The 13,105-nt window shown below is 46.4% G+C and overlaps 2 protein-coding genes across 3 annotated transcripts in view; both read right to left on the bottom strand.

The window, feature by feature from the left end:
* LOC310964115 (ankyrin repeat domain-containing protein 46) overlaps positions 1-13,105 on the bottom strand; it is a 223,827-nt gene that overhangs the window by 190,060 nt on the left and 20,662 nt on the right. The window lies entirely within an intron of this gene.
* On the bottom strand, positions 2,042-9,618 carry LOC310964114 (uncharacterized protein). Its single transcript, XM_083937114.1, has 6 exons — positions 9,469-9,618; positions 7,792-8,124; positions 6,135-6,348; positions 5,318-5,352; positions 4,999-5,094; positions 2,042-3,664 (listed from the first exon to the last, which is right to left on the bottom strand). The coding sequence occupies exons 1-6, from the start codon at positions 9,515-9,517 to the stop codon at positions 2,757-2,759; spliced, it is 1,635 nt and encodes a 544-aa protein (XP_083793240.1). The 5' UTR covers positions 9,518-9,618; the 3' UTR covers positions 2,042-2,756.

Consider the following 13,105-nt stretch of genomic DNA (forward strand, 5'->3'; position numbering starts at 1 on the left):
GGACTGGTTCAATGTTTATTAAAACATATTAAAATGATTGCATATAACCTGTTGAACCAAGACCTAACACAGTGAACCTTATTATATATAATAATTAAATGAATAATCCAATATTTTTGTACGACTGTCAGTAATTTCAGGTGAAAACATTTTCCAACAGACAAAAACAAACTTGTCCTGTACATTAAATGAATAAAGCAAGATTTTCTTATGACCTTAGTTATTTCAAGGAAAACATTTTCAACAGGTAAACAGACAAAAAAGAAAATGTCCTTCAAAAATAAAACATGTTCCTTAATATCAAGATAAAGACGCACAGCTGTGTGAACATGTGCTCTGCCTCCCACCGAGCTTAAGACACCCTGTTCACATCGTCCACCTTCCCTTTAGCCGTTATTAGGGAGGGGGGTGAAAGTTGACATCTGCCCTGAATGCTGAGGCGGTGCTGCAGTGAGTTCGCGGGCTACCGTTGCATTGTGGGTAATGTAGTTTTGGTGCGTGACAAACACCAGCAGGCGGCTGTGGCGTGCGGGCCGGTTCTAATACTAATCAAATATCACCCCGGGGGCCAAGATCATTCATTTGCGTGCCGGATCTGGCCCCCGGGCCTTGACTTTGACACCCATGATGTAGAACATACCAATAGTGGATCAAACCCTCCACTTATAAACCAACGTTTAAGCAAATACAAAATTAAAAATGCAATGGCACGAGTCATTCACCAATTTTATATATAGTGTTGAATGAGAACAGAAGCTATCTCAGGACACTTTCCATGCGGAGTATACACCACACTATGATTCATTCATGATTTAAAGAGACCTGACAATTTCCCCATGAGCAACAGCAAAAAAATACTCTTTTATAAACAACCCAGATCCTGAGCACTGTCACATACAGTGTGTGTGAACCACGTGTGTTTAACCCCGACGAGCAGGATTTTAAAAATGTTTTGAACATAAAAAAGTGCTTTTTCACTTCAGTTAATATATAAACAGCAAAAACAACATCAACAAGGTTAAAAGACCAGAAACCTGAATAAGTGTGCAGAGATTTTTAAAAGTTTGAAATTCTGTTCACGTCACAGCTTTAAAACAACGTACAGTGGTGCCTAACATTATGTAAACACCTGTAATGTTATTGTGTAAACATCAGTAGCAGTAGCTCAGTCCATAGGTGACTTGGCTGGGAACCGTAGGGTCGTGCAAATCCCTGTGTGGACCATGTATGGAGCGTGGACTGGTGGCTGGAGAGGTGCCAGTTCATCTCCTGGGCACAGAGGTGCTGTTGAGCAAGGCACCGAACCCCCAACTGCTCGGGGCGCTGGTCACTGGCAGCCCCCTCGCTCTGACATCTCTCCTTAATGGCATGTATATAGGTCCTGTTTGTGCATGTGTGTATTTCGGGCCTGTGTGTGTAACATGATTAATAATAAGAGTGAAAAATTCAATTTCCCCGTGCGGGATAAATAAAGTAATTCTTCTTCTTCTTCTAGTGCCTAATGACGCGTTCACACCAAGAGTAAAGCGAGCTGTCGCCTTGCGTTAGGGCGTACTCACACTGTCCTTCTGGCCGGGGCCAAAACCGTTTTTTCAGCTAAAGCCTAGTACCTTTAAGCAGTGTGAGTGCACCCGCCGCGCACAACTGCGGCCAGCGGACCATCCACGGCCCGCTTGAAAGAGGTGGGCTTTAGCGGAGCCGTTTGCACATGTACGAGCACGAGCGTGCGCACGTGTACGAGCACGAGCCCTACGGCAGTAGCGTTATGTCCGCCTGTTCGGACATGTAAATAGAAGGACGGACCATGCGCGGACATTTAACTACAACAACAATGGCGGTGAAAGGTTCACGTTGGTGTGATGCGGAGGTGGAGTGTTTACTGCCGATTTGGTCGATGAAAAGATTCAAAAACAGTCGACAAGACGCACAAAAACTCCGAGGTCTACGGAAAGATCTGGAAACAAAGTCACACACACGCGATCAATGCGTGTGACGTGTTACGGCGTGATGGCGTATGGACAGCAAGAAGCATTGGCCGGCCCTGGCAGTGTGAGTACAAACGGGGCTGGGGCGCGGGGGGAGAGGGAGGGGGGACAAGTACCCTAAAGTCCGGGTCGCGGTCTGGAAGGACAGTGTGAGTACGCTCTTAGTCACGCGAGATGCGACGATGTAGACCTGTGGGCACCGACAACATTTCTTTCCGTCATCAACAACGGCTGGAATAACCACCGTTCCCGACATTATCTACAGACAAGTGTCAACAGGCAGCTCCGTGTTGCTGGAGACGCCTTTTTTAAGTTCAATAAATATTCCTTTTAAAAAAAATTGAGACTCGTAACATTTGTTTTCATCATCGTGTATGAATTCACTAGCAGGAGGCTCCACTTTGAAAGGCATTCCAGAGCACTTTGCCTAGTTGGAGGTCCGAAACTTCGGATTTCTTATGGCAGCATGAGCAGTGCAAGTTAAACAGAGCGACGATGGCAGGAAGAAAGCTCTGCTTATAATTCTAATTCGGACTGAATAAAGTGATTGGTCAGACTTTTATCAGAAATATATGAGAATTGAATATTTTAGAGTTTGAGCAGCTGGTGGATTACTTTTATATTTTAGTGTGGCAAACGCTCGTTGGGAGCATTTTAGGAATAAAAAAAGATACATTTCAAAATGTCAGAAAGGTAAAAGATCTGAGTACTTCTTCCCCCACTAAACCCAGAGTTTAGTTCTTACTGTGGAGTTTGTTACTGTGTCCTCATTTACAGCAAAGGCTCGGACTCATCTTCGCGTAAATTTGCCAGAACACTGAAGGGATTATTATTATAAGACATGGTGTATCTACGTTGGAGCTTGGCGGAGTTTGAACGATGCTGAGACTCGGACAAGCTCCTCGTACGGCCAATATGCGCTCCCTGTGAAGGGAAGGCTGAGGAAGAACGCGGTGTCACGGCGTCGTCATCCGTCAAAAGAGCAGGACTGCTGTGGTTCTGACCGCCTGCTGGTTTTGGATCTTTGTTCTGGGGTAGAACGCCGGTTTTGGGAAGGGTGCTGTTCTTGGAGGCTGCTGGTTTTGGATCTTTGTTCTGGGGTAGATCGCCGGTTTTGGGAAGGGAGCTGTTCCTGAAGGCTGCTGGTTTTGGATCTTTGTTCTGGGGTAGATCGCCAAGTTTGGGAAGGGTGCTGTTCCTGGAGGCTGCTGGTTTTGGATCTTTGTTCTGGGGTAGATCGCCAGTTTTGGGAAGGGTGCTGTTCCTGGAGGCTGCTGGTTTTGGATCTTTGTTCTGGGGTAGATCGCCAGGTTTGGGAAGGGTGCTGTTCCTGGGGGCTGCTGGTTTTAGATCTTTGTTCTTGGACAGATCGCCGGTTTTGGGAAGGGTGCTGTTCCTGGAGGCTGCTGGTTTTAGATCTTTGTTCTGGGGACGCTGGTCTGGGGGTAGGTAAATGGATTTGGAGACATTTAGTGCGGATTTGGAAGGACTGTTGACAATCGTCACTCTACAATCTGTTGCGTGGCCGTGCTGACACGCAACAGTACTCGGCGTAGATCGAAGGTCATTCAGCGCTTCAGTTAGTCGGCGGATGATCTCTTCTTTGGCACAAAGCTCCGACTTCAGATCAGAAATTATACGATCCTCCTTTGTCTTGTTGGGACTTTTATGTTTCCAGACTGTGTGAAAACAGAAAAAAACATGTCTCTTTAAGCGCTTCGTTATGAAGATTTCAGTTTTGTTACGACTTTCAACCCTCAAACAAAAGAATGTTTTGGTTAAAGTTAGATGGTTGAAGTTAGGCGTTGACCTTGAATGGTTAAAGTTAGATGGTTGAAGTTAGGCGTTGACCTTGAATGGTTAAAGTTAGATGGTTGAGGTTAGGCGTTGACCTTGAATGGTTAAAGTTAGATGGTTGAGGTTAGGCGTTGACCTTGAATGGTTAAAGTTAGATGGTTAAGGTTAGGCGTTGACCTTGAATGGTTAAAGTTAGGTGGTTGAGGTTAGGCATTGACCTTGAATGGTTAAAGTTAGGTGGTTGAGGTTTGGCGTTGACCTTAAATGGTTAAAGTTAGATGGTTGAGGTTAGGTGTTGACCTTGAATGGTTAAAGTTAGATGGTTGAGGTTAGACGTTGACCTTGATAGGTTAAAGTTAGGTGGTTGAGGTTAGACGTTGACCTTGATAGGTTAAAGTTAGGTGGTTGAGGTTTGGCGTTGACCTTGAATGGTTAAAGTCAGATGGTTGAGGTTAGACGTTGACCTTGATAGGTTAAAGTTAGATGGTTGAGGTTAGGTGTTGACCTTGAATGGTTAAAGTTAGATGGTTGAGGTTAGACATTGACCTTGAATGGTTAAAGTTAGATGGTTGAGGTTTAGCGCTGACCATGAATGGTTAAGATTAGTGAGTCTTGCAAGCGTTTTCTTGAGTTGACGTAGATCTACAGTTACCATCAAGCCAACTTTGACAGAAGACATGGCGTCCAAAATGGAGGAGGGAAGCTTATTGGCTGCGGAGAACCCTCCAGTTTTATTGAATATAAACTGTTCCACATAGAAAAATAGACGTGATCCTTTTAAATAAACTGTGTCCTTGTATTGTCCTGTTAGCCACCGTTAGCTCAGAGAGCTTTTCGTCCTCTACAATAAATTTATATTGAACATACGATGATGAACAAATACCCAAGACACAGATAATAGAAGTAAAGTAAATCAAGACAATGATCAGTAGATTAAGCTAAAAACATATACTGTATGTTAAGGTTGGTTAAGGTTCGGAAGTTTGACGCTTGTATGTTTCTACATAAAGAACAGACTTTTATTACGTTTTCTAGCTGAGATGTGACCTGATGTGAATCCGGACTCTGGCGCCCCCCAGTGGTACAAATATATATATAATGCAATAATCAGAAATACTATGGAGGCTGAAGAAGCTGGGGGTGAGTTTTGGGATTTGGCAGCTGCAGAAAACACAAAAACAAATTGCTCTAAATATAAAAACTGTTACTGACTTACCAACGTAGCCAACTATGGCCATTAAAGCACCAAACACAAATACGGATACTGCAACAGTGATCATGACGGCTGGAATGCAGGACTTTACGCAGTCACCTGGGATTAAAATAGAGATGAAACGCTGAAAAAATACATTATATGATATTTACATTGATTCATTCATGTAAAAAAAAGAGAAAACACTCAAACATTCACACAGGAGCATGTGGTTCTTTCCTATGTACTGATTATTTATCGAGTTAGAAAGGCAGAGGAGGGTTAACGCAGGAATGTGCATTTAGGATTCAGTTACAAGTGGATTGAAAAAGCTGCAGCGTACCTGGCATGTGGAACTTGTGAACTCTGCAGGTGACCCTGTAAAGAAAAGCCTTGCGTCGGTTAATTCATTGGTGGATCGGTAAGTTCGGGACTTAAACCTAAACATCTCTATTAAAGCGATTCTTACCTTTCTGGCATTTTGACACTTTTCTTTTGTAATCTTAAAATGCTCCTGATAAGCGTACGGCGCTAACATGTCAAAGAAATCCACCAGGTGTTGGAACTCATCAATATTTAATTCTCATATATTTAAGTCTGATCATTTTATTCGGTCTGATTAAAATGATTGGTGGAGCTTCCTGCCTGTCATCATCGCAGCGTCCCTTCCAGCTGCCTAACGCTGTCACCGCTACAGTCACACGTCTGCAGAGCGACAGAGCTGTAGATCGGCCTGTGAGAGATCGCAAGGAACGGCGAAGAACTGACGCGTCAAGAGGCGAAGCGCGAGTCAACGCGGGCTCCAACGCGGGTTGGAGGCTGATGCAGCTCCATCCAGAGCTTTCTGCTGGACAGGAACTTTTAGTTTGACTGATCCGAGAACGCAGCATTACAGGTGGTAACGCAGCATCCAGATGCTACCAGTTAGCACTTACTATAGTTCTGCAATACTCGAGGAAGATTAGCGTTAGCGTCAGCGGTAGTGAGAACAAACCAGCCGTTTTGCTTTTCTCACCGCACGTGTCGGGAGAGCGTCAGAGGTCAGGCCGGGGGAAGAGCGCGGGACTTTGGAGGGAGGCGGAGATGTGCGACATGCCAGAAAGGTAAGAATAGCTTTGACGGCTCTCTTGTAAAACCAAAGTATCAAACTGAGACCGAACCTGCCGGCCGTGTGCACAGTCGCTCTCATTGTGACGATGAAACATTCCCTCCCGCCATCATATCGGCTCTTTGGGACTTCAGCAACGACGTCGTTTCCCCGAACATCGAGAAAAGTTATCTCAGGCTCCTTGGACCAGCAGTCGGCTTCGCACTGCAGAGCCAATCCGCCGCACGCCGCTTTCACAACCGTGAGCTTCGGCTCAGAAACTGCATCTACGAAAACAAGAGCAAGAACAAGGTTCCTTCCAACATTTCTGTCAAAATCACATTTCTTATGGCTGCTACCTCTGCACTGAACCAGGCAAGCTGATCCCACTACAGCCGCTACGCTACGCTACGCTACGCTACGCTCGACAGCCCCTTGCTGCACCATTTCAGTTAATCAGTATACTGGGGCGGCAGTAGCTCGGGAACCGGAGGGGTTGCCGGTTAGAGTCCCTGTGTGGACTGATGGCTGGAGAGGTGCCAGTTCATCTCCTGGGCACCGCCGAGTTGCTGTTGAGCAGGGCACCGAACCCCCAACTGCTCAGGGCGCTGATCCATTGGCAGCCCCCTCGCTCTAACATCTCTCCATTAATTGCATGTATGTAGGTCCTGTTTGTGCATGTGGGTGTATTTCGGGCCTGTGTGTGTGTGTGTGTGTGTGTGTGTGTGTGTGTGTGTAACCTGACTGATAATAATAACAGAGTGAACAAATCATTTCAAAATCTCTTTTCTGCATTCAAATGTCTGAAAACGACTTGATCTGGTCTGTGTTGTGTTGAGTTGTGCGTTTACATTAACCCAACAACGTTCAGACCAGAGAAATGAGTCATTTTAGCCGTCTGAGGTCCCATTTTCACGCTACACTTTGTCGATCTTGGTGGTTTTTAAGCAGATGAAACATTTTAGTATCCATCAGTATATCTCCACACTGGCCTGGGAACGCCTCAGGATCCCCCAGTTAGAGCTGGTTAATGTGGCCCGGGAAAGGGAAGTTTGGGGTCCCCTGCTAAAGCTGCTGCCCCCGAGACCCGACCCCGGATAAGAGGCTGAAGATGAGATGAGATGAGACGCCTCCGTTCAAAAAAACCTCCTGAACAATGGAAACTGGGGGCAGTAGCTCAGTCCATAGGTGACTGGGCTGGGAACCGGAGGATTGCTGGTGCGAGTCCCTGTGTGGACCATGAATGGAGTGTGGACCGGCGACTGGAGAGGTGCCAGTTCATCTCCTGGGCACTGCAGAGCGAGGCACCGAACCCCCAACTGCTCAGGGCGCCGGTCACTGGCAGCCCCCTCGCTCTGACATCTCTCCATTGGTTGCATGTATATAGGTCCTGTCAGTGCATGTGTGTGTATTTCGGGCCTGTGTGCGTAAAATTAAATATAATAGAGTGAAAATTGAATTTCCCCATTCGTGGGACTAATAAAGGAATTCTTCTTCTTCTATCCCAAACGGGAGAAGCTGACTACACTGAAGACAACAACTCCCATGATCCCACGCTGCTTCACCAAACGGCATCTTTCGTTATCGTTTCGATCGAGCGGCAGAAAAGCATCAACTCGTTCAAAACGTAGCTGCCGCACCTGACCGTGATCTGGAGCACACCGAGGCGGACCCCGGACACTTTAACGCAACTCCAAAGCTTTCGCTCTAAATGAAGTTTCCGCACTCACCCACGGAGAGCTCTACGGTGGCGACCACCCGGGGGCCCCCCTGGAGCGTCTTGCATTCGTACGTTCCTTCGTCAGAGCGCCGCACGTCGGAAAGCCTCAGCGAGATGTTCCCGTCCTTCAGCTCCTTCATGATGAGGTTGGTCCTGTAGTGGAAGGTCTCATCCTTCTCCTCGAAGGTCTCACAGCCGTCCCGGTACAGGAAGGCGATGGCGCCTTTTTCGCCCCGACCGCGGACCTTGGACCACTCCACTGACGGGACGTTGCCCGTCTCGTCTATGCGGCAGGGCAGAATGACCGTCCCACCGGCAGAGGTCGAGACATTCACGGTTTTGGCTTTAAAAGAGAGACAGAAACACACACACACACACACACACACACACACACACACACACACACACACACACACACACTGTGTGTGAGTGTGAGTGACTGTGTGTGAGGGTGAGTGAGTGAGTGTGTGTGAGTGTGAGTGTGAGTGAGTGAGTGTGTGTGAGTGTGAGTGAGTGAGTGTGTGTGTGTGAGGGTGAGTGAGTGAGTGTGTGTGAGTGTGAGTGTGAGTGAGTGAGTGAGTGAGTGTGAGTGAGTGAGTGTGTGTGTGTGAGTGTGTGTGAGTGTGAGTGAGTGAGTGAGTGTGTGTGAGGGTGAGTGAGTGAGTGTGTGAGTGAGTGAGTGAGTGAGTGTGTGTGTGAGGGTGAGTGAGTGTGTGTGAGGGTGAGTGAGTGAGTGAGTGTGTGTGTGTGTGTGAGGGTGAGTGAGTGAGTGAGTGAGTGAGTGAGTGAGTGAGTGAGTGAGTGAGTGAGTGAGTGAGTGTGTGAGTGAGTGAGTGAGTGAGTGAGTGAGTGAGTGTGTGGTGTCAAATGAGTAAGTAGGGTCATGTAGAAACTATTTTCATTACATGTAATTTCAGTGTATTCATTTGACTTGTATTATTGTGTTTGGACAGTTGGGGTCGTTGTTCGATCGATTTAAAAAAAAGGACGTACACCGCGGATAGAGCCACCAGGAGGCACGTTGGAGGTGGAGACAGACAGACAGATAGATAGATAGATAGATAGATAGACAGACAGATACATCGACAGACAGACAGACAGACAGACAGACAGACAGACAGACAGACAGACAGACAGACAGACAGACAGACAGATAGATAGATAGATAGATAGATAGATAGATAGATAGATAGATAGATAGATACAGATACATAGATACAGATACATAGATAGATAGATACAGATACATAGATAGACAGACAGACAGACAGACAGACAGACAGACAGACAGATAGATAGATAGATAGATAGATAGATAGATAGATATAAGATAATACAAACATATTTATTACCTTTTTTATCGTAGATTTGCTACTTTAACTTCCGAAATATTACCCCCCCCCCCCCCCTCCTCCTCCTCCTCCTCCTCCTCTCCCCCAGGTCGGTAACTTATTGTTTTCTCCCCATGTTAGATGAGAAAGAAGGAGAATAGATAAATATATAAACACACACACACAGTATTCAGGGACAGTACTCTTTACTGTGCAGCAGCTCAAGGACTTCCGTGTTCGCAGTTAACAACGCAACCACTGCTCCACTCTTCAGAATGACGCGCTTTGAGACTTAGATCTCATGTACAGACGCGCACACACATCCATCAGGAACACGCAGCGTGTTTCATACGCACCTGCGGAAAACCCCAGCGTGGCGACGAGCAGCACACCTGCAGCGGACATGACAACAAAAATCAAAGTCTTCTGGTTCTCTGAGCGGGTCGATAAAGAGACAGAGTGGAGACCGGAGGTGGTTTTATAGTGTGTGTGTGTGTGTCCGCAGAGCAGCCGGAGACAAACTGAGCCAACAGCTCATTCAAGTTTGTAGAAGTTTCGATTTGAGTCGCTGCGTCAAACGCGTCACGTGTGGAGTGGAGCTTCTGGATGTATCCAATAGCATCCAGCTGCAGACCCGGAGCTCAAGCCCCTCACTTGACACAAGCCCCTCACTTGACACAAGCCCCTCACTTGACACAAGCCCCTCACTTGACACAAGTCCCTCACTTGACACAAGCCCCTCACTTGACACAAGCCCCTCACTTGACCCAAGTCCCTCACTTGACACAAGCCCCTCACTTGACACAAGCCCCTCACTTGACCCAAGTCCCTCACTTGACACAAGCCCCTCACTTGACACAAGTCCCTCACTTGACACAAGCCCCTCACTTGACCCAAGTCCCTCACTTGACACAAGTCCCTCACTTGACACAAGTCCCTCACTTGACAAAGCCCTTTGCTTGACGGAAGTGACGCAAATGTAGTTTTTTTTTACTATTGAAAGTCACGCAATAGTTTTTTTTTAATAGGTTATTTAAACTTTTTTGAAAAAGCACAATACATAGCAACAGTTAAAAGATATCGGGTTTTTTTTTTTTAACTTTATTGAAAAAATACGTTTGCTACTCGGATGTATTGGGACGGGCAGGCTCCAGCTCCGCCCACCACAAGCCAGCCGGCCAGTAATATCATCTCTATGGGTCCCAGCTCATGTCGGTACTGTAAATTGGCCACGGAAGCTGCTCTAAAAGGGAACTGTAGCTGTCATGGATCTATCAAAGGCACAGGGTGAGAGTAGAGTGTGGAAGGAAACCCTTTTAAGATGGCAGCAGCTCTGGGAGCATTGTGTGTTTATTGCTTATATTATACTTTGCTTATTGTTTTATTATATCTTATTTTTCTAAAAATGTACCAAGGTGGAGTAGCACTCCAATTTCGTTGTATGCAAATGCAATGACAATAAAGGCTATTCTATTCTATTCAAGGAAACAAAGGAAGGCACCTATTCGCATTATCTAGTTGGGTAACTGACTCAGTGAACATCTGCAAAGGGGGGGGGGGGGGGGGGGGGTTATGGGGCACACACACACGCATCTGAACAGCACTTTGTTTATTCTAGGAAGACACCAGAGTGGCTTTTGTTCCTGTCTGCCCTCAGGGGGTTAGATTTGCTACTTTTAATCTCATAAATCTGCAACTTTTTTCTCATAGATTTGCTACTTTTAATCTCATAAATCTGCTACTTTTTTCTCATAGATTTGCTACTTTTAATCTCATAAATCTGCAACTTTTTTCTCATAGATTTGCTACTTTTAATCTCATAAATCTGCTACTTTTTTCTCCTAGATTTGCTACTTTTAATCTCTTCAATCTGTAACTTTTTTCTCCTAGATTTGCTACTTTTAATCTCATAAATCTGCAACTTTTTTCTCATAGATTTGCTACTTTTAATCTCATAAATCTGTAAATTTTTTCTCCTAGATTTGCTACTTTTAATCTCATAAATCTGTAACTTTATCATAGATTTGCTACTTTTAATCTCATAAATCTGCAACTTTTTTCTCATAGATTTGTTACTTTTAATCCCATAAATCTGTGACGTAATTTCCGAAATATGACCCCTCCTCTCCCCCAGGTCGGTAACTTATTTTTTTCATACCTGGCCCTCATACACCACAGAATCTTTCTCAGCATGTTGGATGAGAAGGGAGAGTATATATATATATAATAACCGCAATAATATAATACCCGCAATAATATAATACCCGCAATAATATAATACCCGCAATAACAGCAAAGAAGGGGGAGTGGTAAGTGGAATTTGGGCGGGATGTACCGGGGCGGGCAGGCTCCTGCGCCACTCCCACAAGCCGGTAACCGCTGCAGTCCATGCTGGAGAGTCAGACGGTAGTGACCATGCCTTGGGGTCGGACGCTCTCTCTCTGCGCGCTCGCTGTCCTGTTCCAGCTCAGTTTGGGAGAATATACAATCCTAGGAGACACCTTTACGTTCACGGCCCATGAGGAGTGCTCTGGCGGATTCCCACTGACGCTTCAACGGCTGCAGAGAGATGCCTCCAGGCAGGATGTGGCGAGCCGCAAAGACGGTGTTTGGATGCCTGCTGAACCCTACAAAGACCGGGTTCAGCCCTGTTCCGCGCTCTCTGTCAACTTAACTGACGTGAACATCAGAGACGGGGGCGCGTATGAGTTTTCCTGCCGTGGCTCCTTGGTGGGTTGGCCTATCCAGCTGGAGGTGGTGGTGCCCGTGGACAGCTCTGCGGCCGCGGGAGGAAAAGTCAAACTTCCCTGCCATTCATCCGCGCAAGTGGAGTCTGTCCGATGGGAAAGAGACGGAGGACTCGTGTTTGAGCAGGATCAACCCTCCAAAGAGAAGCATTATGGGAAAGCATTCCACGGAAGAGTGTCTGTTTCACCCGATGGTGACGCTAAGGGAGACTTCTCTCTGACTCTGGAGAGGGTCCAGCCGGAGGACCGGGGGGTCTACATCTGCTACATCATCAGTGGTGAAGATGGGACGAGGAGCAGGGGGGGTCCCGCTGCTGTCAGGCTGGTGGTCACCGGAAATGAAACAGCAAAGGTAGGAAAATGTCATGTCATGTCCCTAGGTAATAAAAAAAAGCTCTGACAGTCAATCTCTGTATGCAGGCCCTGGGCAATGTGTTTCTAACATGAGTCACACCCTGGGCGGCACGGTGGAGCGGGGCTGGCACTGTCGCTGCAATGAGAAGCAATTAGCATATTAACGGTGGTAAAGAGGGAGGGAGAGTAGGTGGAGAGAGTAAAAGAGGGAGAGAAAGGTGGTGGAGAGAGTAAAAGAGGGAGGTAGAGGTGGTGAAGAGAGAGTAAAAGAGGGAGAGAAAGGTGGTGAAGAGATTAAAAGAGGGAGGGTGAGGTGGTAAAGAGAGGAAAAGAGGGAGGGTGAGGTGGTATAAAGAGAGTAAGGGAGGTAGGGAGAGGTGGTATAAAGAGAGTAAGAGAGGTAGGGAGAGGTGGTAAAGAGAGTAAAAGAGGGCGGGTGAGGTGGTAAAGGGAGGAAAAGGGTGATGAAATACGCAGCAGCCTGCGGGAGAGTCCCTCCCAGCTCCCGGCTCCGTGCGTAATTACGCGCGGCCGTAGTCGGTGTTTATCGTGATGAAACCCCCTGAAAACATCAGTAATTAATTAATGTGTTTTTTATTTTACATCAGTAAAATAAAAAACACATTAGCGACTCATTAGTGGTAATTGCCCCGAACAGAGCTGCTCATTTCAGCCTGCATGCACATCTGTTTCCGACTGTCCTGCGGTCTCTCACGCTGAGCTGCAACACGCGTCTCTCGGTGTAATCACAGGCATTATTTATTGAGGTATGTGTAAAAAAAACAAAACAAACAAACTTGAAAACCGAACACCGACCCAAATAAAGAATATCTGAATATTCTCCATGATGTTACACAACTCTTTTGCTAAATTGCTGTTGGTTTTGGAATAT

The sequence above is a fragment of the Echiichthys vipera genome (assembly GCF_963691815.1).
Source record: "Echiichthys vipera genome assembly, chromosome: 22".
NCBI classification, from domain to species: Eukaryota; Metazoa; Chordata; class Actinopteri; order Perciformes; family Trachinidae; genus Echiichthys; species Echiichthys vipera.